This window comes from Mirounga leonina, unplaced genomic scaffold (genome assembly GCF_011800145.1).
Source record: "Mirounga leonina isolate KUSES-001 unplaced genomic scaffold, KU_Mleo_1.0 Mir_173, whole genome shotgun sequence".
Lineage (NCBI taxonomy): Eukaryota > Metazoa > Chordata > Mammalia > Carnivora > Phocidae > Mirounga > Mirounga leonina.
The window spans coordinates 46,591,025-46,616,975 of NW_023270447.1; the positions used below are offsets into that span (position 1 = coordinate 46,591,025).

General features: G+C 40.9%; 1 protein-coding gene across 23 annotated transcripts in view; it reads right to left on the bottom strand.

Annotated features, from left to right (window-relative positions):
• The window catches only part of FGGY (FGGY carbohydrate kinase domain containing), a 393,096-nt gene that overhangs the window by 110,947 nt on the left and 256,198 nt on the right, over positions 1-25,951 (bottom strand). For 22 of the 23 annotated variants that reach the window (XM_035018448.1, XM_035018444.1, XM_035018446.1 and 19 more), the window contains 2 exons: positions 21,839-21,946; positions 4,743-4,804 (listed from right to left, as the gene is read on the bottom strand). In XM_035018448.1, the coding sequence (XP_034874339.1) occupies positions 4,743-4,804; positions 21,839-21,946 (170 nt within the window). The remainder of the gene's footprint in view (positions 1-4,742; positions 4,805-21,838; positions 21,947-25,951) is intronic. The other variant, XM_035018433.1, reaches the window with a different exon arrangement.

The window sequence follows — 25,951 nt, forward strand, 5'->3', positions numbered from 1 at the left end:
AAGAAAGAAAGAAAAAAGAAGGAAGGAAGAAAGAAAGAAAAGAAAGAAGAAAGAAAAGAAAAAAAGGAAAGAAAGAAAAAAGAAAGAAAGAAAAGAAAAAGGAAAGAAAGAGAGAGAAAGAAAGAAATCTTGAGCTTGAAAAAGAGACTCAGAAGGACAAGCCAGAGAAATAGGAGGAAAACCGGGAGGAGGCAACATTCCAGCAAGAAAGCCAAGGAAAGAGAGTGTTACAAAGGAGAGGAAGGTGTGCTCATTGCTGCCACATCCTGCTGAGAGCCCAAGGATGGGGACTGGAAAGACTCATCAACAGAGGCTGCTGAGGACCTTATCATTAACTGTTTCAGGGGCCAGTGAGGACAGAATTCATATTCAAGCGGGCAAGGGATGAGTGCAAAATGAGGAAGTAGTGACCAAGAATGTAGGCCATCCTTTGAGAAACTCAGCTCTAAAGGGGAGAAATACAGGGAGATAGTTTGAAGGTGGTATGAAGTCAACTAGTATGTGGAAAGAGTTGGGATTTAAATCCAGTTCTGACTCCGCATCTGAGTCCTAATAATCGCTGCTTCTGGACCACCCCTGCTGTTGTTTCTCTGAGTCTACACTGGTAATCCATAAATCTCTTTCCTCTTCTCAATAAAAACTACTCACATGAGGCTCATCTATAGAAGAAAGTTCTGGAAATTTTGAGTATTTCAATGCAAAATCTAACTATCCCTTGGGTTTGTGTTGGGCTCTAAGATCTCCAGAGACCGGCACTTCCACAATCTACTTTCCTCCACAGAATACCTGTAAAATGAGTTAAGCAGGGTGGGTCTTATTGTGGTCTTATGGGTGAGGGAACTGAGTCACTAAGACATTTATGGCAGAACTGGCACAGGAATCCAAGACCTCTAATTCACAGTCCAGGGTTCTTGCTACTTTACCACACTTTGCACAAGAAGGTCTCACCCCTAGAACCACCACCACCAAAATGTTCTCCTCTTTAATAAAACCATTAGTAATAGTGGCAGAAAGAGCAGTGGTGCCTGTTGTAATTGTCACAGTAGAGTTTACAAAGCCTTGCCAAATATATTACCTCATTAAAATCAATACAAATTCTCAGAGGTACCCGGGGCTGGCTCTCTCAGAGCTACTACTCCATGTTCTGATGAGGACACAAGTTCATACAATGATGCATGTTGGAGCTGAGATTTGAAACCAGATCTCTGAACTCTGAATCCAGTGTTCGTGTTTATGGTTTATAAATGCTGGATCCCTTCAAGAATCTGATGAAAGTTATGGCCTCTCTTCACAGAAAATTATGCGTCAGTATACAATCAACAAAACTCTGCACACAATTAAGGGGTTCATGGATGATCTAGATGTAGGAACCCCTGCTGTACATAGGTTATGTGGTCTCTAAGCCAAATAAAGTGTTAGTTGTTGAAATTCCATGTATGATCCCTCTCAGCGGTAATGGTGTTTTAACTAGAGATTCCTGGAAGGGAAAGCTTACAAAGCTTTTCTCAAACTCCTGGTCAGGATCATGTCCTCTCTACACCCCAGTAATAAATAGCTTATATTCTAGTACAGTATGCATCTCATTCTGCTCTGTGCAGGTGTCTCCTCTATTAGGATGGAAATGTCTAACATAAGTAAGTACAGCAACCATAACAATAACTTTTATCATGACTACGCTCATTGAACACTTATAACAGCTTGACACTTAATTGTCACCATGTGCCACCCACTATTCAAATTCATTTAATTTTCTCAACAACTTTATGCGGTGTTTACTATTATTATTTCCCTTTACAGTGAGGGACTAAGGCACAAAGAGGTTAAGTAAATTGCCTAGGGTCACCTAGTTACTAAGGGGTGAAGCTGAGACACCAGCAGTTTGGCCCCAGAGTCTAGGATATTAACCTCCACCTTAGACTATCTCTCATTTTCCGTGTACTGGCTATGTGGGGTTTCTCTGTTAATATTATAAAATACCTTACTTTTCTAAAAAGCCCAGCAATGAAGCATAATTATCATAAAGAGTCTGAAAAATAATGGATTTCATTTTGAAATAATTTTAGATTTTCAGAAGTTACAAAGAGTATACAGACTTCCCTTATACTCATCATCTAAATACAATATTATAAATAGTTTATTTGAATGTTGACAGTTTTCCTTGACTTATTTGAATGTTGACAGTTTTCCCTGACTCATGTCCTTCTTTTAGTCCAGGATCTAAACCATGATCACACATTGTTTTTGTCTCCTCCAATCTGGGACAGTTCTTTAGTAATTCCTGAAGTTTCATCATCTTTTGAAGCATACTGGCTAATAATTTTGTAGAATGCGCCTTGGTTGGGGGTTGGCTGATGTGTTCTCATGTTTACACTGAGGTGATCCATTTTTGGCAAGAGCCTTATAGAAATGATGTCGTGTCCTTCTTGGTACCTCATGAAAAGAGGTGAGAGAGATCTCATTGCTGGTACTGTTGACTTTGATCATGTGGGGGAGGTGCTGTCTGCCAGATCTCTCCACTGGGAAGTTACTATTTTTCCTTTGATAATAATGGGTATCTTACAGCAAGATACTCTGAGACTATGCACATATCCCGCTTTGCATCATACTTTCACTAATTTCAGCATCCACTGGTGATTCTCCTTTGCAACAAGTATTACTGTGGTGTTTGCCTAATGATAATATTCTAGTTCCATTATTTGCTCCACATTTATTAATTTCAAGTATATGGTCCTTGCAGTAGATAGGAAGATCTGCCCTTTCTTCCCATTTATTTCTTCATTTATTTCTTCATATATTTATTCCCATTTATTTACTTCTATCAGAATGGCCTTGGGGAGTCACTTTATTCCATCATTACTTATTCTGTTGATCTAAGTTTTTTTGTCCCCAAAGGCCACAGAAAGATTCTTAAAGCTGGCTCCCATGCACTTTGGCAATTCCTCTTCGAGTAGTTTCTTACTTTCACCTTTTCACAAAATGTCCATGTATGTTCCCTGCCCACGCCCTGGAATCAGCCATGTTCCCAAGAAGTCCTAATTCCTTTTCAGCAGAGGAGAGTATTTAAAAACCAGGATCTGGTGCTAGGTGTGCACACTGCTACGAGGGGTCACTCCTTCCAGACCATCTCAGCAGAGAGCACAGGGAATGTATGTATGTGTACTCACACACAGATATACACACTGTATTTGTTTCTCTCTGTGGCTACAGCTCTATCTGTATACAGCTATCCCTACACACATACATACAAAATCACAAGTTGATTCTAATACCTCCTACTTCCACCCACTACCATAGGGTTCATTGTAACCTTCCCCTTTCCCTATTTAAGAGAAACCTGGCTCTCATTATCTACAACATATTTATTTATTTGGTTAGCTGTAGTATACACATAAAGGATTTCCAGAAGAGCTAATGCAGACATTTATGAAAAACAAATTTAGGAATTAGAGTATAATACTTAAAAAATTTTTTAAGATTTTATTTATTTATTTGAGAGAGAGAGGTAGAGAGAAAGGGAGAAGGAGGGGGGGATAAGGGGAGAGAGAGAGAGAGAGAGCACAAGGAAGGGGAGGGGTAGAAGGAGGGAGAGGGGCAGAGGGAGAAGGAGAAGCAGATTCCCCGCTGAGCATGGAGCCCGAAGCAGGGCTCGATCCCAGGACCCCGAGATCATGCCCTGAAGGCAGATGCTTAACTGACTGAGCCACCCAGGGGCCCCAGAGTATAATACTCATATACAGTTATTTTATCTTCAGCCAGACATTATACTATCAAAATATTCTTTCCCAAAGTTACTAGGTTAGTTTTTTTCTTTCCCAAATCTTTCTTACTGTGGTTATGTTATTCATTATTAATACAATAGGTTTAGATTTTGCTAACTGTATTTCATTTTGCCCACTCCCACCATACATACATCCTGGTATCTATCTATTTATCTACCTACTTACCTACCTACCTATCTACTTATCTACCTACCTACCTACCTACTTATTATCTAACATACTTACCAACCTACCTACTTACTATCTAATCTACTTACCAACCTACCTTCTATATATTTTCAAGGGGCACGTGAAACATCACCATGGTTCTAAGAATTACAGTTATATAAAAAGATCTCAGAAAAGTACTATTTCCACCTCTTACCCTATTCTCACTCCCCTTTTTTTCCATCCCATTCCTACCCACCACCTCTAGGTAACGAGTCTCACCAGTTTCTGGTTTGACCTTCCTCTATTTCTTTTGCACAAATGAGTAAATACACATATAGTTTCTTATTGTCACCTTCTTTCTCCATGAAAGGGAGCATACTGTAAACACGCCTTTACGTTCTTAACACTATATCCTAGAAATCACTTCATATCACTTATTATCCTCTGTTGTACAGATGAAGAGATGGGTGTAAAGAGGTTGGATAACTTGCTCAAGGTCACACCCCTTGTAAGGAGCAAAGCTGGATTTGAGCCCAAGAAGTGTTGACTCCAAAATCCACATTCCTTCCACTACATCGGAGTCCCTCATCCACGGTTCCTGGCATATTCTTTGGGACCTCTAGTTTCTTTGAGTTCTCTGTTTGAAAATTAATACATGTATGTCCTGGATCATCTGGATGACTGTCTTATAACCCAACACTGCCGGGCATTCTCATTGCCCAAAGGAACTGAAAATCACCTAGCTGCCTAAGGTGAATGCCCTCATGGAGGAACGCAGGTAAGGTTGTAGGGGGTGTGGGGGGCAGCAGGTACCTGGCTGTGGCCTTGGCTTGTAGTTCAGGGAAGGCAGCATGGCCCTGCACCATGTGGTCTATCTGAAAAACAAGAGAGATGGGTCAATCTTACAGTTTCTCTGATTTATGTTTAAGCCAGAAAAAGATATATTAAAATGTCGGTTTCTTTCAACTCTGTCCACAGAGGATCTAGGAATGTTAAAGTGCTAACTTCACTAGAGTGTCTGAGCTCTTTGAGAAATTTAGCTTTGCTTCACCTAGTGCTGGCCTCTTGATCCACAAAACACAGCAGTCTAAAGAAAAAGGTGCAGGAAATGAAACTCTCAAGGCTAAACTGGTAGCAACAGGTCCAAAACGGAGGCGTGAGGACAGGAGTGAGAAGGAGTAACTCCAGGTATGTGGTGAAGGGCCTGGGTGTTAAAGCACCAAGCTCTGGATCACACCATGTCAGCCTCCTGATCCAGGCTGTTACCCCAGGGCAATGTCAGACCTTGAATTACTCACCCTGTCTTACTAATGGAGAAGCAGAGTGAAAGAGACGAGGAGGAGGGATTACCAGTTCAAAAACCACCACCAACAAAAAGTTGCCCTAGAGCTGTTCAGAGGACCTCTCCTGATTGACAAGTTATCACAGGAGAAACTGGGGCATCACTCTCCTAGGACAGAAATGTCTAAGCTCTGTGGATAACTATCTTCTTCTCATTTGAAATCCCATGTCTAGGATTTTATTTCTAAATCTACTTGGTAGCTCTAAACAAAATAATACGTAATAGTATCAGGAAGGGAAATGTTTCCCCATGATGCTCCCCTGCTTGCTAAAATACACCCAACACACCGCTTGTGTTCCTGAACCTAATCTGGTTATCTTCCCAATGTTCACATGAGTCTCTAGGACTCCAAAGCCATTTTTCATTCAGACTATGAACCAATTGGTTATTTGGGCCTCCTGGAGATAGTCTCTCTAAGCGTGTTTCCTGACAGCCGGGGCTGTGTAAAGGGGAAGCGAATTTTTTTCTGGAGCCACAGAGGTCAGGTCTGGGTTCTGGCTCTGATACTAATATGCTGTGTGACTGTGTAAATCACTTAACTACTTACTCTGAGCCTCAATAGTCTCCTTAGCCCTCCCCCAGGCTCCCTTTAAAACAGGATTGCTGGGCTGTAGAAGGTGTCGGCCATAATGCCAACAACAGTATAAATACTATCACCTAAAATTTCCTGACTCATTTACCATATATCAACACTGAGCTAAGCATTTTACATACATGATCCCATTTATTCCTTACACGATTCCTAAGAAAAGGATACTATTCTCTACTATAGAGATGAGAAAACTGGGACCAAAAGAGAGTAAGCAACTTGTCCAAGGTCAGTCACAGGGGTAAGTGACAGATCTAGGTTTTCAGCTGCGGTCTCTCTGTGCCTAAAGTCCTTGGTTCTTCACTACTATGCCATAACGTGTACTGAACTTGTAGGTAAAAGCTGCTGAATGCCATTGGTACAGTTATGCAGAAATGCTCAAAAGGATACCAAAGCCACTGGTCATTTCGAGGAGAAAAAGCTATGCAGGTTTGAAATGTTAACTTCCTACAGATTCAGTTTTAGGTGACTGTGATGAGGCAAGTCTGGACCATAAAGAGTTTGCATCAGTAGTGGATAATTAAAGGCATTCCTTGATTTGATGCTGATTTCTGTGGGAAGCACTTTCAGAGTTCAGAGCAGGGAGATTTACATGAGCATCCAGCGGGAAGCTCAGAACCTAGCCTGTGCGGTGCGTGCATGAATGTAGTTTTCTGTATTTACTAAATGCCTAATGCATTCACTGTGTCTAGGCTCTGGGAATACAGTGGAAAGTAAGAAATACAAGACGTATAATACATAGTTATATAAAGTAAGAGGTCAATAATTTGGGGCAGGTGAGGCTTCAATTGAGAGGCTGAGAACAGGTAGCTTGGAGGAGCAGGAAGCTACAGCCAAGGCATGCCAGAGAGGAGGCTGAGATGGAAAGACATATATGGGTGCAGACAGTAAGGAGATTGGCCAAGCCCCATGCCTGGCATATCAGAGCTGCTCAGTAAATATTTCTGGGATGATTGTGGGATGCACCAAGCATAATGGAGGCAAACCACAGGCTCACACAGGACCAGGTACTTCTTGGACGTGATCACACACTTGACATTTGTGTCTATTTGTGTGGGGCACACTTCGGTCACATCTAACTGTTAAATTAGAGAATAAATAGAGTAGTGAAGATAGTGGATGAATGGGGAGGGTGGGGGCAGATAGCGGGTCATGAAAGCCAGGTAAGTGTTTATAGTTTTATTGGATTAGAAGCCATGAAATTATTTTGATCTGGGGAGCAGGATGATGAGAAGTTAAGGAAAATGAGCCCGGTAGGGTATGCAGGACGGAGAGATAGCTAGGCGTAGAGGGCAGGAAATGTAGACAGGGCTCAGAGGCTGACTGTGAGAACACAAGGCAAAAATATTTCCTGTTCTTGCTCCATTGTAGCACTTAGCAAGTTTTTTTGTTTTGTTTTGTTTTGTTTTTTAATAATCATTAGCTTCTATGTCTGTCTTTACCCTACACTGTGAGCTCTTTTAAATCAAGAGCCCCATTAGTTCCCAATCCTCAGTGTCTACATTAGGGCCTGGCACCCTGAATGAATAAATGAGATATATTTGGAAGAAAACAAAACAAATTTAGTGGCTAACTAGAGAATGTAAGAAAATCAGTCGAGAAAGATGTTTGGGCTCTAAGACAAGGCAATGTGGCCGTATGAATCACATCTTATTATTTTTGGTACCTCTGATGCTTTGAGTCTGTGGTCTTACTGCCCCTGGAGAGACTGCGCCTGGCAGGGCTGGCAATTCCTAGAGATAGCAAAGGACTCAACTTATCTGTTAGCATGCCTTTCATGTGCAAGCTAACTACTCCAGAGCCTACCTACCCCCACCTCCTCTATGGACTACTGCTTCCCTGCTCTAAGCACCCCAGGGCTGGGTATCAGAGAGCTAGGGACAACTCTGGGGCTTCCCATGTGGCCCTGCATGATGGTATGGCGTGCCCCCTCCTCTTGAGAACTGTGAGCAACAAACTATCTTTTCAGTGGCAATCATCCCCTAATCTGTTGGCCTCATCATATGGTAATAATAAAAAAATCTACATTTTACAACAGTGGCTTAGTGAAAAGAACACAGGGTTTGGAAACAGACAGACTCAGGTTCAAATTCATGGTCTACACTCATCTTCGGTGGTACCAAGGAAAAGCTACTTGACCTCTCAGAGACTCATCTCCTATAACTGTAAAATGGTGATAATAAAATTCGCATTGCAGGGGTGCCTGGTATATAGGTGGCTCTCAGTTCATAACATCTATTATTAAAAAGAAGGGCATGCGACCAAAAGAGCAAAAATGGTTGGGAGAACAGAATCTCAACTGGTCAGCTGCGCCTTTTTCTTCCCCCCAACAGCATCTGGTAGTAAAGGCCCACTCTGGTTAGCAAAGACCAAGCCAGTTTTTCAAATAATCGAGCACTCATTTCAAAAACCTGGAATGCCTGATCCTAGGGTTGATCTCTCTATTTATGTTCTATTCTCAAATGCATTTAGCATGGTATAGAACACAGTGTCCTATTAGTGGTTATTTGTTTCCCAGTGAAATAACCAGTTTAACCACAATGACCATATTTGCCAACTGGTTGCCTTAGAAATATATAGACAGAGCTCGTCTAACTTTATGATTACTTTCTTATTTCCTCCATCTTCTCAGATTTCAGCTCTGAGAGCAAGCAGAAAAGTCTACAAATGATATGGATAGGTAGGAAGCCTGAGCTGGATGGAGTCAGATCTTCTTCAGGATGGCTTTCTAAATCAAGAGGGAAAAGCCGTCTTATGATATACACCTAGGGTTGGATTTTTAGGTCCTTCCTTATAAAGTTGGCATCTGCATTTGCAACACGGGAGAAACAGAAACACAACACAGTGTAACACAGAGATCATAAACGGGTAGTATGAGGGGACATCTGGCCCACAGATGTATTTTATTTGGGTTATATAATGTTTTAAAAAATCAGCCAATATTTTTAAATTGGGAGATTCCACTTAAAATCCAGATTTTGGTTTCTCCCAAAGAACCAGCATATGCAGGACACTGGGCCACCCATATTCCCACATGGCAAGAGTCAGCTGGAGCCGAGTGATGACTAATCCCTTCAGACAGGACTGCACCCTTCAGTATGTAGAAGACACCACCGCTCCCCACCCCTCCAGCCCCAACAACAGACACCAGATTTCACCAATTTCTCACCATGACTGCACGAATGTTTTACTTGTAGGAGAGATCTATTTCTCTACGCCCATCTCTCTATGAAAGGAAGGAACATAAAATCATTCCCTAGAGTGCCATGAGTTGAAAGAAAAACTTCTCTATCAAAGTAAAAAAAAAAAAAATTTTGTTTGCCTAATCTGTTTATGCTATCTGTCTGACTCCTTTAGGCATTTGAGTTTCTGACTCTTGAAATGACAGGGAGAACACAGACAGGCAGTCCTGAGACCTGAGTCAGTTCTGGCTCAGGGAATGACCTTAAACAAGACCATTTCTTTCTTTCTTTTTTTTTTGTTAGATTTATTCTTTATTTTTCCTAAGAGATTTAGTTCTCTCTCTACAACATTTAATAAATTAACATGACAAATAGCCAAGTGTTTGGAAAATTAGACAGAGGACTGCAATTGCCTGAGATCTCAAAACTGTGCGCACAGAGTCCATAGGCAAGAAAAACACACGACAAAGCCAAATTCAGAATCCCAGAATTTTAGGTTCTATGATCATTTTGCTGAGACAAAGCTATTTTATGGCATGATGGGCTTTTCTCTATTAAAACCAATTTTATGTATTAGTCTTGAGGCGTTCACCTTGCTTTGCAGATAATGAAATCATTAGGCTCAAGGATATGTTTATTGCTTGTAACAACTCCCTTTTTGCCATTTGTATTTACCTGCAAAGTCACTTTTTTCATCTCAGTTCTTCCAACTCTTTATTTAACTTCATTTTCTTATCTTAAAGCGAAAACATTTTATCTAATTTTTCCCAGCGTTGAAATTCTCATAAAAATCTAATGAAAGAAGAAAGCCCAGCCTAGACAATTTCTTTTATGTTGCTGGAAAGAACTGTGGGTTTCAATACTGAACGGTTCCTAAGAACGACAAACATTCCTGAAAGAAAACGTAAACTGTTTTTTTTTTTCTCCCACAACTTTAATATTAGCTTGAGATAGAACAACTTCTCTTACAAGTGGACAAATGCTGATTTAATCCAGAGCTAGTTTAGTCAGTTTCATTCAACATCATTCAACATCAAAGTTAATAGCTTTGTGTCTTTTTATAGTTTGTTAATTAATTCACTTATTCAGGAAACTAAGATGATATATGGCTACCCTGTGTTAGGCATCACTCTAATAATTGGAGATACAAAGATAAACAAAAGTCATTGCTCTCACAAAGCCCTGCCTGTCAATGGAAAATGAGCATACCAATATTCAAATATGGTCTCGACTGATGAAGTTCTTTATAGATTTCACTAATGTTTACTGAACATTTCCTCTGCTCTAGTCATAGTAAGCACAGGGGAGTCAGTAGCCATAGAAAGGTAGCTCAAGACTTCATCCAAATGCTACTCCAACTTCTGGATGATCTCTGAGTTACATTATAAGTAGCCCAGCTAAAGCTGAAAGAACTCAACAGAGATTTCAGTAGGTGCTCATCACAGGAAAGACAAAACTTGAGAGTTTGAGTTCAACCAAATTAACCACCTGTTAAAAAAAATACTCTTCAGAGGAATAAGAATAATCCAGTCTCTCTACAATATATCAATCATAATGTTCAAGATATGATCCCAAATTGCTAGCCATATAAGAGAGAAGGAAAATGTAACCCATACTTAAAAGAAAAGCCATTTAATGGCCAATGACCCTGAGATGACACAGATGATGGAATTAGAAGGCAAAAATTCAGTAGTTTACTCTAGATTTATCTCCTGTGGCAAGGGAAACAAAAGCAAAAATAAACTCTTGGGACTACATCAAAATAAAAAGTTTCTGCATAGCAGAAGAAACAATCAACAAAACTGAAAGACAACCTACTGAACAGGAGAAGATATTTGCAAAAGACATATCTGATAAGGGATTAGTATCCAAAATATATAAAGAACTTATATAAATAGGTGAAGGGGATTGAGAGTACATTTATCTTGGTGAGCACTGAGTAATATATGAATTGTTGAATCACTATATTGTATACCTGAAACTAATAGTTAACTATGTTAACTACACTGAAATTAAAATAAAATAAAGAACATATACATATAATGTCAGGGAAATGTCAGTCAGAAAAAGGCAAATATCATATGATTTTACTCATATGCGGAATTTAAGAAACAAAACAAAGAAAAAAAGAGACAAACAAAAAACAGACTTTTAACTATAGAGAACAAACTGATGGTTACCAGAAAGAAGGTGGGTGGGTGGGAGGGAGGATGGGTGAAACAGGTGAAGGGGATTACGAGTACACTTATCGTGATGAGCACTGAGTAATATACAGAATTGTTGAATCACTGTATTGTACACCTGAAACTAATATAACACTGTATGTTAATTATATTGAAAATAAAAAAATAAAATCATCATATATCTGAAAAAGGGGGGGAGGTGAGAAGAACTCTATAAAATTGTTCCTTGATCTGAGCACTGGTATGTTTTGACATTGTTGAATGTCAATAAATACTGCTTAAATATCATTGCTCACCTTAAAAAATAAACACTTAAATAAATAATAAATTTAAAAAATGAATTCAGTAGTTTAATAATGCTTTAGGATATAAAGGATAATAGTCTCATAATCAATCAATAGATAAGAAACAAAAACTATTAAAAATGGAAATCCTAGTATTGAAAAAGATAATATCTGAAATATTTAGTGGACAGGCCTCACAGCTAATTGAAGATCATAGACAAAAGAGGCAATGAACTTGAAAATAGACCAATAGACACAGTATCTAATTGTGAGAGAGAAGGGGGAGAAGGGAGAGAGGAAAGAAGGGAGGGAGGGGCTGATGGACGGAGGGGGGGAGAGGGAGACAGAGAGAGATGTGGGAGAAGTAGAGAGAATGAAAAAAAAAAAATCCCTCACAGGCCCATGTATAATATAGACACACCCTCTGATGATATTAAGGGGCAAATATATGGTATCATCCCCCAGGGAAAATACCTAAGCCAGGGTGGTACTGGCTCATGAGGACCAAACTCTACTGTATTTGATACATGAAGATCTGCCATATCCTGCCTGTAAAACATTTGTCTTATTGCTCTTAGCTTTACAAAGCTGATGTTTCTTACTACTGTATCAGGGATGTATTCTTGTCATGGGCCACCACCTATGCTGAAGGTGGTGGGTCTATGGAAAGGACCTCTTCCTGGGTAACTGGGGAACCATATTTGTAAGTACTTTCTTTTGTCTTATGGATATATTAATCTTGTGTTGCTGTTTATATTGCTACTGTGGCATATGGATGCAATATTTATTTATATTTAAATAAATAAATACTGACAATTTCCCAAACTTGGTGAAAGACAGAAATTTATAAATTCAAGAAGTTTAGCAAACCTGGGAAAAGGAGGGTAAATCCAAAGAACACCACATGTGGACATACCACAATAAAAATCAAAGATTAAGAAACAATCAAGAAAGTAGTAGGAGAAAAATCATATACTGTAGACATGGGAAAAACAATACAAATGATGGTTGACTTCTCATAAGAAACAATGGTGCCAGAATACAAAACAGTAACATCTTTAAGCGCTGAAGGAAAACAAACAAACAAAAAAAAACTATCAACCAAGAAGTCTAGATTGAGCAAAAATATCTTTCAGGATAGAAGATAAAATAAATTCATTAAAAAAAAAAACTAAGAATTTTTTTTTCTTTTTGCCAATAGCTATAAGAGATGAATAAATGCTGAAGGAAGTTCGTCAGGCTGAGGGGAAATACCTGACAGAAATTTAAATTTTCAGAAAGAAATAAAAAAAAAATGGAAATGGAAATGGTAAATATGTAGGTAAATACAAAAGATAATGTTCATTTCTCAGAATCTCTTTGAAATATGTAGGACTCTTACAGATGGAATTGTATCCTACCACAATTCCAATGTGAAGCCCCGACCCTCCCTGTGACTGTTTTTGGAAGTGCGGACGTGATGAAGGAAATAAGGTTCTATGAGGTCGTCAGGGTTGGGCCCTAATCCAATAGAATTGCTGTCCTTATAAGAAGAGCCAGGATCACCAAAGCTCTCTTGCTACATGCATGCACCTGGAAAAGGCCATGTGAAGACACAGTGAAAAGGCTGCTGCCTACAAGCCAAGAAGAGAGCTCTCATGAGAAACTGAACTTTCTAGCACTTTGATCATGGACTTCTAGCCTCCAAACTGTAAGAAAATGAGTGTTTATTGTTTAAGCCACCCAGTTGACGGTATTTCGTTATGGCACGCTGGACAGACTACTATGTTATTTAAAGCAAACAACATGGCAACTACTATATTCTTGGACGTAGAGCATATGTAGGCATCACACATACTATGACTATAGCATAAAGAGTTGGGGGGGTGGCAAAGGGAACTATAGAGTTGAATGGTTTTTATATTTTACATGACGTTATATAACATACAGTCTAAGTAGGCTGAAAAATTTAGGACGTTTATTGTATGTAATTCCTAAAGAAATCATTTAAAAAAAGGAATTCAAAAAATCATGCCTAAAAAGCAAACAGGAGAATTAAAATGGAATTCTGAAAACTGAAAGATATTTGAGTAATCCAAAAGATGGAAGAAAAGGAGAGACAGAGAAACAAAAAACAGAATCACCACAGAAAACAAATAGCAAAATGGAAGACCTATGCAACAATATGCATCTTCACACTGAATTGTGGATAGTTTCAACACTCTCAGTAAACATCGAAGATTACAAGACTGCAGAAAAGCAAGACCCAACTATATACTATGTATAAAAGATGCACTTTACATAGACTGGGACAGAGATGACGGTGCTTTGACTGATGGTGTTGGGAGTGAAGGTTAAAAAAAAACAGATGGAGTGGTCATATACATTTTAGAGTTAGAATCCATAGGACTTTCTGACTGGATGTGGGCAGAGAAGGGAAAGGAGGGGTAAGGAATTAATCCTAATTTTCTGGCTTTAATAAAAATATAAATGATGGTGGTCTTTACTCAAATGAAGACAAATAATTGAGGATCAACCTAGAGAATGTATCAGTTACTAGAGTCAGAAAACTAATTCTGGAATCCTTCCTCCCCCTGTCTCCCTGACATTGAATCCATCTTCTCTCCATTCATAGCAATGTTATCCTTCAAAAACCTTGACCTCTCTCTCTTTTGCACACTTCACATCCAATCCATCAAGAAACTGCATCAGCTCTACCTTCAAAATATATCCCAAAACACGACCACTTTTTCCCAGCTCCACTGCCACCATCCTCACGTCTCAGCTGGTTTACTGCAGTGGCCTCTTTCTGGGGCCCCTACTTCCATCTCCCCCACGCCTACACCCACCCCATCGTTTATTCCCAGTGTAGCAGGCAGCAGTCTGAATGATCCCTTAAGAACTAAGTCCTATCTGTCCTGGGCTCCTTATTCTCCAGTAGCTTTCCATTTCACTCAGAGTAAAAGCCAAAATTCTAACAGTGGCCAATAATATAGCCCCAAATTACCTCATGAACTGATTCACTACAACTCTCATTTTGGTTCACTCGGCTCCATCTTTGTGGCCTTCTTTGCTATTCCTGTAATACTGCAGGCAGGCCATCCTCCCTCAGGACCTTTGCACTGGTTTTTCCCTTGGCCTGGTATGTTCTTCCCCTAGGTTTCCAAATGGCTAACTTCCTTCCCTTCCTTGTTATGTATGTACGTCACATCAAAAAGGCCTAGTGTAACCACCTTATTTAAAATTGCAAACTGCTCACCTGAACCCATAAACTTACTTCCTCTTTTATTTTTAACGACTTATACCATAAAAGAAACTTTACTGCTTTCTCATTTTATTTATTTTGTAGGTTCTATCTCCTCTTGTTAGAATGTAAGCTTGACAAGGGGGCAGATTTTTGGAGTGAGGTAGAGGAGGGGCTGTTTTATTCTCTGCCTATTTCTCACTCAGAACAGTACCATGAACGTAGTGTAAATAACCATCACTCTAAAGAGTTTAAACTTTTATTAAATAGGTAACTGGAGAGGTATCAAGAGTGACAGGGTCATGTCTATGTGCTTTCACCACAATCTTTAAAGAGGATGTTGTGGAACGTTTGCGTTCCTTCAAAATTCATATGTTGAAATCCTAACCACCAGGGTAATGGTGTTGGGAAGTGGGACCCTTGGGAGGTGAGTAAGTCTGAGGGTGGAGCCCTCATGAACGGGATTAACACTCTTCTAAGGGTCTGAAGAGACCAGAGTTCTCCCCTTCCACCATGTGAAACTACAAGGAAAAGTCAGCCCTCTGCAACCCGGAAAGAAACCTCACCAGAAACCAACCATGCTGCTACCTTGATCTCGACTCCAGCCTCTAGAGCTGTGAGAAATAAAGTTCTGTTGTACAGACGCCCCTGCCCCCCCCCTCCCCCCCCAGTATATGGTAGTTTGTTAGAGTGGCCAAACTAAGACAGAGAGGTTAGAGAGGGAAGGATTAGAAAAAAGAAGGTAATTAGGGAGCTGTGCAGGGACCTGGGTGGGTATACAAAAAATACAGTGCAAGCCTGGGTGGGAGGGAACACAGGAACATTTGTTTATGCAGAGTTGGTCTCTGTATCCATGAAGTCATTCCAATTAGCCAATGAGAAATGCTGGGGACACACCTAAGTCTATACACAGATTCTGTCAATACTATACACATACATTTTTTTTCTCTCATGGCCTTACAAAGCCTGCCAACTGAATTTGCTTCGATGTACTTGAAAAGAAAGTCACACTAATCCCCAATAATTGCTTCTCCAGGGACTGTACAAGACAAGTATAAGACAAACTCAAAAATGTAGCTCCACCAAAGTCAGGTCCAGTTCTGGAGAGATCTGGGTCTTCCGGTAGTAGACTTGGGTTTGAATCAAGGCTTTCCCACTTATAACTATTAAGATCTTGATGAAGCTACCTCATTGTTCTGAACCTATTTATTCACTAGTAAAACTAACGTAACAACACTGACCACACAGACATGCTGTGCAGATCAGACAGAATACTAAATCTTAAAAAGGGCCTGAAAGTGTCTATCCCATAACAGATACTCTAAGTAGGCTTCAGGGGTCATGCAATCTACTTTATGTGCTACCCTAACTTATAATTATCAGGCCTATATCTAACCCTCCCATTAGATGATAAGCTACTGGAGGACAGGAATCACGTGACTGTATTCTTGCCTGGCCCAGAGTCATCTCTGTCACATGATGGAAAGAATGAACGAATAAAGGGGTGAAATCACTATCTCCATCCACGCACAGCATGTGTACAACCCGAGCTCTTCATACACCCACTTGTGGAGCACTGATGGACTTCCTGAGGCTAGCCCCAGGCTGAGTGGCACTGGGGATAGAGGTCCGGGAGAGAGGCCCCCCAATGCACAAATGCTAAAATTCTGAGCACACAGCATCTTGCTACATGGTGACCCTGGGGCTCAAGTTCATAAATTTAAATTCTGGGTTCAAACAATTCAAAGGTGGGGCGCCTGGGTGGCTCAGTAGGTTAAAGCATCTGCCTTCGGCTCAGGTCATGATCCCAGGGTCCTGGGATCGAGTCTTGCATCGGGCTCCCTGCTCAGCGGGGAGCCTGCTTCTCCCTCTCCCTCTGCCCACTACCCCCAGCTTGTGCTCTCTCTCTGTCAAATAAATAAATAAAATCTTAAAAAACAAAAACAAAAACAATTCAAAGTTAACCCCCACCCAAGGCCAATTATCCCAGAAAGCCAAAGCCACCAGAGAGGCAGCTTAGGAATTTGACTTAGCCTCCCTTACTCCACACCTCCCCCAATGAAAATGACTCCAACTTAAGACAGACAAGAGTGCTTGGAGAAAGGGATGGCCAAGGGCCAGCTGGAAACCAGCTTCAGCATCTGGATGCAGTGACTGTATGGGCTGGTGTTCTATGGAAAAGGTCTGGGCAAAAAAGCAATGTTGTTTGCACAGCTATTCTGGAGAGAGTATTGACAAGCACGAGGCAAGCCCTGCTGCGTGCCCGATTGATGCAACTAAAATCAATCATCCACGGGCTGGAGGCATGTGCCCTTCTAAAAGGAAATGAGTATCAGTGGCACAAGCTTGAAACGAGTGAAAAATGAATCCAAATCTCAGTCAAATGAAACTGTAAGAGGTCCAGAACAAGAAAAGATCCTATTCTATTTTTTTTTTTCCTTCATCCTGAAGTTAACCAGATGGAGATTTTTTTTTTTTTTTTTTCCAGTACCAAGCTATTCACACACTTGGAATGACTTGCTTTGGGATGGAAGATTTTTTTTTTTAATTGTAAAAATGAGACGAAATAGCTTCCCCCCCCCAATCTAGTGTTTAGGTAATTTTTTTCTTTTTTTCTTCCCTTCTTTCTCCTCCTTCCCTTCCCTCTTCTCCTTTCTCTTCTCTTCTGCTTCAGATGGTATGTTTGTGACCGTGTTTAGAATATACTCTGGACAACGTAATAATGGAGCAGTTTCACACACAGCATATCAGAGATGTGTATTTGAAACAAAGAACATAAAACATGCAACTTCCTCTCACAGAGTCCTACATGAAAACAATGTGTTGTAAAACCAGAGACCCGAATTTCACAACAGAATAAACAAGAATAAGTAAATGGAAAGGAACGATGAACGGCAAAGGAGCCACATAAAAAGGCCACTGATGGTGCATCAGGAATCTCTCTGGGCTGTGCTTACTACCCTGAGTGTGCACTCTTCATCTGTGTATTTGGATAACCATTGTACCTATTTCACAGGGATTTTGATAGAATTAAAGGAGATAGTATATGCCAAGCTCTCGGCATCGAGACTGGGAAATAAGCCTTCAAAATAAATGTGAGGCATTGTGCTTATCATGAATATCATTCAAGGATTAATAAGATTATGTATATAAATCCTTTTCACAGAAAAACATTCTCAATAAAGTAGGATTATTATCATTATCATTTTTTTCTTTTATTATGTTATGTTAGTCACCATACAGTACATCATTAGTTTTTGATGTAGTGTTCCATGATTCATTGTTTGCGTATAACACCCAGCGCTCTGTTCAGTACATGCCCTCTTTAATATCCATCACCAGGCTAACCCACCCCCCCACCCCCCTCCCCTCTAGAACCCTCAGTTTGTTTCTCAGAGACCATAGTCTCTCATGGTTCATCTCCCCCTCCGATTCCCCCCCTTCATTTTTCCCTTCTTACTATCTTCTTCTTTCTTTTAACATATAATGTATTATTTGTTTCAAAGGGACAGGTCTATGATTCAACAGTTTTACACAATTCACAGCGCTCACCCTATCACATACCCTCCCCAATGTCTATCACCCAGCCACCCTATCCCTCCCACCCCCCACCACTCCAGCAACCCTCAGTTTGTTTCCTGAGATTAAGAATTCCTCATATCAGTGAGATCATATGACATCATTATTATTTTTATTTCATTTCTTTATTTTATAGGTTGTTTCTGTCTCTTTGCTTGCCTCCTCCGGACTGGACTGTTGCTTTACTGGGCAGTCTCTTCTGTTCTTGATTCACATTTTGCCCCATCATGCTAGCTTTTGGATTTCCTAAGATTTTGCTCTCTATAATGCACAGGTCAATCATGCCCCACTTGTATGGACAATGAAATATAAGTAGAATAGCCCAAAGTCGGGCTCCAAGTGCAGCTTGGTTGGTGACAGTGCAAAATCACTAACTAGAGAAAGGCTAACAATTCCCATGACTCCTGTCGAAAGTCATAGTAGACTATTATGAAGATTTTATTAATGGCCAAAAAGAGGTCACATTTTTTATTTAAATTCAGGATCCTGAAACAGGCATAACCAATTCTCATCCATAAAGATATGTCATAATGTTTGGGTAAAGATGGCTTATATCCATAGCAACAGAGCGAACTTTGAGCCAAATACTTGGAAAAGTATTTCCAGACTGACACAGATGTTCAATTTGCATACTAAGGCTCTGAAAACCTGTTGATGGGCAGCTTTGTGGACAATGCATTCTGCACAAAGAGTTGGTTTACTGGATCATTATCCTTGTTTTAAAAAAAAAAGCCTCTGGATTGTGTCCTCTATGAGTTCTGGGTCTGCAAACGGTGATTATACCACGATGCAGGGTTGAAACAGGCTATATTTCAGTAACGGGCTTTCAATACGTCACAGAAAGGGAATGGATAGTTAAGTGAAACGTGTATACACACAACACTCATTTCAGTAGGAGAATGCAAAGTCTGAATCCCCTGGCACCTTCATACAGCCATGTCGTAGCTTCTCTAGCATTGGGTTCTTACAGACCAACCAGATATTCTTTCTTTTACAGGCACTGTCTACTAGACAACGAGCTCCTCAAAACCAGGGCCCGATGGAGGTCTTGCTCATTGAATGCATCTCTGCAGCCTGGCACAAAAGCAAGCGCACAGAACATGGGCTTCAAAGCCAGCCAGCCACCTATGCTTCCACCAACTTTGAAAGAGAACTTGAGGCAGCTAGGTATAAAACAGCCACATACTAAGAAACAGAAACAATGGGGATTTGCATCCAGAGCCAGCTTTGGATCCGATCGGTTATCATTCGGTTGAACATTTGGAAGAGCTGGTATGGGAACGAGACCACAAACAGATGATGTGAGATTGGCTAACTGAGCCTAGGTCTCCTTTTCTCTTGCCTTCCACATGCAATCCTTCCAAGGCTTGTCGATCTCCTGACCTCAGTTCTCAGTTATCACTGCCCCTGTCCTCCTCATTCAAGCCCCCATGGCTTTCTGTCTGTGGACTAACCGACTAAAACCGGTCTCCCCATCTTCAGCCGTGTGCCCTCAGGCCTTCTTCCTCACGGCTGCTAGCCAGAGTTTGTACAACTGAGATCTGAACATGCACTGCTTCCCCTTGGTCTACCAGACAGAGATCAGTTCCTTAGCCTGTTCTCCAGGGACTTTTTTTTTTTTTTTTAAAGATTTTATTTATTTATTTGAGACAGAGAGAATGAGATACAGAGAGCATGAGAGGGAGGAGGGTCAGAGGAAGAAGCAGACTCCCTGCCGAGCAGGGAGCCCAATGCGGGACTCGATCCCGGGACTCCGGGATCATGACCTGAGCCGAAGGCAGTTGCTTAACCAACTGAGCCACCCAGGCGCCCCTCCAGGGACTTCTTATGATGTGGTCCCTACCCAGCTCTCTAACTTTTATTGTCAGTCTTTCTTCTAAGAACAGTTTATGCCACAGCTGAGATGCTGGACTATGTGCCATCACCTCAAATAAGCCTTGTTATTTGTCACTCCCATATCTTTGTTCCTACGCCAGTTCTCCTGCCTAGAAGAGTATCTCTACCCTTCTTTGCCTGGTTGGTCTCTATTTACCTTTTAAGACTCAACATAACTGCTTTCTCCCCTGCAAAAAGTTTTTTTTAACCTAGCTTTACGCCAGTTCTGTGCTTTGTCCCCCTGGTAGAGTACTCATCTCACTTTTATGGGTCTTCTATCTTCCCTATTAGACAACCCCATGAATTCATCAAATTTTTATCAACTACCTTCTATGAACCAGGCACTGAGCTGGATGCAAAGAAAAGTAGGATATGGCCCTTACCTTTAAGGAGCTCATAGATTTCTGGAAATAGCACGTTAGTAAACCAATAAGAACACAGAATATTATAAGTAGAGTTGTGTCTTAAAGGACAAGTAAAATTATCGAAGTGGTAAAGAGCTCTCTGAGCAGGGAAAGAAACACATCCAAAGGCAGAAGAGTAGAATAACATAAGTCATGGGGAAGCTGTGGGTAGGGTAATCTAGCCTCAGTGACAAGTACATGTGTGGGATTGAGGGGATGGACCATGAGAGGTATGACGTGCCCAGAAAACTATTTGAATGATGTCCTCAAGGCTATGGAGAACCACTAAAGGATTTCAGCTGGTGACTTACGTGGCCCTTTTTACAAAGTAAAATATCACTTTCACTGCCATGGAAAAAAAAGGACTTTTGTGTGAAAGATAGGTGACAAGATGGGTTAGTCATCATTGCCTGGACCAACATTTATTCCTTTGGCAAATGCATGCTGACTATGCACCATATGTTGACAAAGCTAAGTTTTCTGATTTAGGAACCTGCAAATCTTCCAGATCCTGGGTATATGGGTAGTGCGACAAAATGGGCTGGTCAAGGTTATAAAAACATTTGGAAAACAGTGTGGAGGTGCCTCAGATAAAAATAGAGCTACCCTATGACCCAGCAATTACACTACTGGGTATTTACCCCAAAGACACAGACGTAGTGAAAAGGAGGGCCATATGCACCCCAATGTTCATAGCAGCAATGTCCACAATAGCCAAACTGTGGAAAGAGCTGAGATACCCTTCAATGGACGAATGGATAAAGAAGATGTGGTCCATACATACAATGGAATATTACTCAGCCATCAGAAAGCATGAATACCTAACTTCTCCATCAACATGGATGGGACTGGAGGAGAGTATGCTAAGTGAAATAAGTCAAGCAGAGAAAGTCAATTATCATATGGTTTCACTTATTTGTGGAACATAAAGAATAGCATGGAGGACATCAGGAGAAGGAAAGGAAAAATGAAGGGGAGAAATCAGAGGGGGAGATGAATCATAAGAGACTATGGACTCTGAGAAACAAACTGAGGGTTTTAGAGGGGAGGAGGGGGGGAAGATGGGTTAGCCCAGTGGTGGGTATTAAGGAGGGCACGTATTGCATGGAGCACTGGGTGTTATATGAAAACAATGAATTGTGGATCACTATATCGAAAACTAATGATGTATTGTATGGTGACTAACATAACATAATAAAATAAACTTTAAAAAAAATTTAGACCCATATTAAGAAAGTGTCAACTTACCAGTTTTCCAGTAACGCTCTGACCACCTTCATTCAGCCAGAACCCAGGGACCATGGCTGAGAAATAAGGGCCCCAGACACCTGGTACAAAAATTGGGTCTTTGCTGATCTGAAAAGAAAGAGGCAAAATAGATGAAAATAAGTGATGCTCAGGGCTAGAAGAAGCCTTAACCTCCTCCCATCCGGTTTCTATGACCGTGAAATTCAACTTCTCATTAAATACCTTCTTTGGTAAGAAAGTCATTCCTTCCAAAGGAAGGGCATGGCTTCATCTTTGGAGGCCTTCTTGATAAATTCATTTAGATGTCAGGGTAGCAAAAGAGATCATTTTGGAAAGAAACTAATGAGCCATTTCCTTGCTGGCTCCCTCTCTGTGGTAGACTCATTGCAAAAATGGTCCCCATTCTCCTCCCTCCGTGAATCCAACCTCTTTGTAAGGAGACTTTGCGGCTCCTCTCATTGACAGGTGGAGTCCCCACCCCTTGAATCTGGGTCAGCCTTGTGACTTGTTTTGGCCAACAGAATGAGATGGAAGTAACACTGTGTCGGTTTTCCAGGCTTAGGCCTGAAGAGGACTGTGTGCTTCTATTCTTTCCCTTGGTTCTCCACCTTTGCCAGAAGAGCCCAGAGTAACCTGCTGGATGGAAGGACAAGCAACAGAGCTGAGTCAGCCCAAATGTAGCAAGTGACGTCTCACATATAAGAGACAGACCAAACAAGATCAGCAAATCATCCTAGTCAACAAGCACTAACAAGCCCAGATCACAGAATCACCCAGCTAACTGGCAGACCTGTAAACAAAAATTCATGTCTTGTACGTCACTAAGATTGTGTGTTTGTCACCTAGCATTTCTGTGGTAGATAACTGATTCATTCCCTTCCTTCTACAAACACTTACTAGTCACAACTATTAGCATGCCATCTCCCTCTCTTGGGTGCTGGAGATAAAGAGATGAATCAGACAGAGTTCCTATCTTCAAGCAGCTACTCATCTATAGGGGAGCTTTACAAGTAAATAGACAAATAGGATACAGTGTGGTCCACGGGATGATAAAGAGAAAACATAGAATGTTATGGAGGGACAGAGGGGGCAAGGCGTGAATGGTCTGAGAGAACAGGACATAGATGTAGGATTGAGCCAGGCATGATAGGTCAAGGGAATGGCCTGAACAAAGCCATGTAGGTGAGGGAGAGGTGCTCTTAGGATTTAAGACACTATGTTCCACAGAAGTCCTTTCAGGTGTTAGGAGAATATACCAAAACATGAACCAGGACAGACAAGGAAGGACCATGTGTTCACTCATCTGGAATGGCACATGCTTCTCATCCATCTAGTAGGGATGCATGCTGAAGTCATATTTCTGGTTGTGGAGAGGTATAGTTAGAGGGTGGGGAGGAAAAGGGAGTGAAGCATACCAGGTCTAGTCCCACATGTCTTCTGGACAGGTAGGAAATCTATTTATTCATTTATCCTACAAATATTTATTCAGCCCTTATTATATACTTGGTACTATGTCACATCCTGGGGATATAGAATTGAACTGAATATTCATGATTTCTACCTCCATGAAATTTATAGCCCAGCATTTTAGCACAGGAACAAGCTTTCTTTAAATGTCTTGACCCCCACTATTCCAGTTCCCTTTTCACTAAACTAGTGAGTCCTCAAATCAGTGGGATTTCCATCCCTCAAATATGAAGAAAGTGAGGGAACTACACAACACTGTCAACTTTAAATTTTGTGAAATAAAGAAAACCTATAAAAAGGGACATTTAGCACCTAAAATAGGAATAATGTCAGGGAAAAAGGAAAGACTTTTACAAGAAAAGACAGTTTGGCTTACAATGACATATTCACTCATTTCCTTATTGGTTTAACAGATGTTTCCTGAATTCCCTATGTGGTATAAGCCTGTGCCAGGCACTGGCAATGAATGTGAAATAAAACAGCATGGTCCCTGCCCTCATGAAGCATTCTGTCTTGAGATGGGGTCAGATGAGAGTGGCTAATCCTTCAAGTTTGGCCAGGAATCTCCTAGGTTTAGCAGTCAAGATCTTGTGTCCTAGAAAACCATTCAGTCCTGGGCAAACGGGACAAATCACTGGGCACCCTCAGATAGATATTAGTTAGATCATTGCACAGATGTGTAATTATAAACTGTGATAAATAAATGAATGAAAATCAAAAGGTACTACAAGGGCAAATAAGTGAGGTACCTAATTTAGGGGTTTCAGAAGGCTTTTTTCAGGAGGCAGTATTTGAATTAAGATGTAAACTACACACAGAAGTCACTCAGTAGGTGTGAGGGTATTTGTGTGAGTACATGTGTAAGTGTGTGTAAGTGCGTGTTTGTGCATGTGTGTATGATATGGAGACGGTTCCCACCAGAAGGAGCACACACTAAATGGTCTTCGTTTTCGTCACTTTGTCTTTGCCCATGAAAATTTATCACATGCCGTGCCTAGACACTACTCATCCCAGATTGGCTTTGGGGTGAATAAGAAAGCCCATGTTCACAATCACTTAGGACCCAGTGTTTGGGCAGGTACATGGATAACTGCCAAAGTCAAATCATCTCTTATCATGCCCTGCACCCCTTCCCTTCCAGAACTCTTAGCCCTGTTTCAAAGATTAGTCTCAGTGAGCTTGTTGTATAAGACATCCACAGTCACACAGTAACCACCCAAGGTGGGATTTGAACCCAGGCAGATGTTGGACTCGAATCATATGGTATGTTTTATTCTTAACTTTTTATACATAAATTGCTTTGGAAGGTTATGTATCACCCCCCACGTCCACCCCATCTCACAATTTATTTAAACTTGTTCCTGAGTCAGCTGCGGCAGAGCTTCCCTGGAAGATGAGGGTCTGCTGCTCAGAAATGTCAGATGAAGGCTTTGCCTGGCTCTGTCCAGGGAGAAAGTTTTGAGCTGATTCCTGTTTGTGCTCACTCGTTTGAAATGGCACATGCTTCTCATCAGACATCTGAGTAAAGCAAGGAAACCAACACACAGAAGTATGTTTCCCAGAGCATTTCCAATCACTTCTAAACCCTGTGCTCTTGGAGAAAACAAGTAATAGTTTGTTTTGACAGAGAGAGAGAGAGAGAGAGAGGCATATCTGTATGTTTCTGTGTGCTTTACTTCTTTGCAGTAAACCTAAATATTTAGAGATATTTTTGTGAAAGCTCTTTCCCATGCTGATGGATATCTTGGCCTGGAGGCTGCTTTGTTACCCAAAGAAGGGAGTCCCTTTTATTCCACTGATAACAACTGTCTGTACAGGACGTTGATTTCCAGTCATGGTGATGCTGTTGGCAACAATAGTCAAGATTGACTGGGTACTTACTAAAGGCCTTATTCCAAGCATATTATCGGAATTAAACCACATAACCCTCATAAAAACCCTGAAGGAAGATTCCACCACTATTCCTATTATATAGATGTACAAACTAAAGCAGAGAGAGTTTAATTCCATGTCCAAGGTTATAAAAATGCAAAGCAGCCAGGCACCACACTCTGCAGGTTCTAAATTTGTCTCTGCCAAAGTATGGTCTTATTTTTAGGCTACCATTGCTTCTTTGAATCCTTCTTTGGCTCCCAAGGGCAGAAAGCAAGGGCCATCACAGCCAGCATAGACTCATTCAAATGGAACAAACCTTCTGGCCCTGATAACAAGTTAGGGAATCTGCATTTCTAAAAAGCTTTTGGAAAATTTTCCCCTATAGGCTTGTGAAGAGCGGAGGGAGTTGAGTGTGGGTTGAGTCAAAGACCTATCTCTTCCAGCCTGTGGGATTCCAGCCAGGTGATCTCACACAAGCTCATCTTTCTGGGCCTCAGTTCCCTCAGTTCAAAAAGGGGAGGATTGATACAAATGTTGGAGGACTTTGGTGAAGATGGAATGAGCCGTCAACTACAAACAGCTTATTATATGTTCAATACCAAATACACGCTGGTTCTCCTTGAAATGAAGCTTGTGATGGAACAGTCAGGGAAAAGATTGAACGACCACAGCCAAAAGTAATTACGACCCGGTAAGAAGGTCTCTAGATTTGCCCATGGTCTAATTTAGCCAATATTCTTAACAATGAAGTAGACCATGATACAGAAGTAA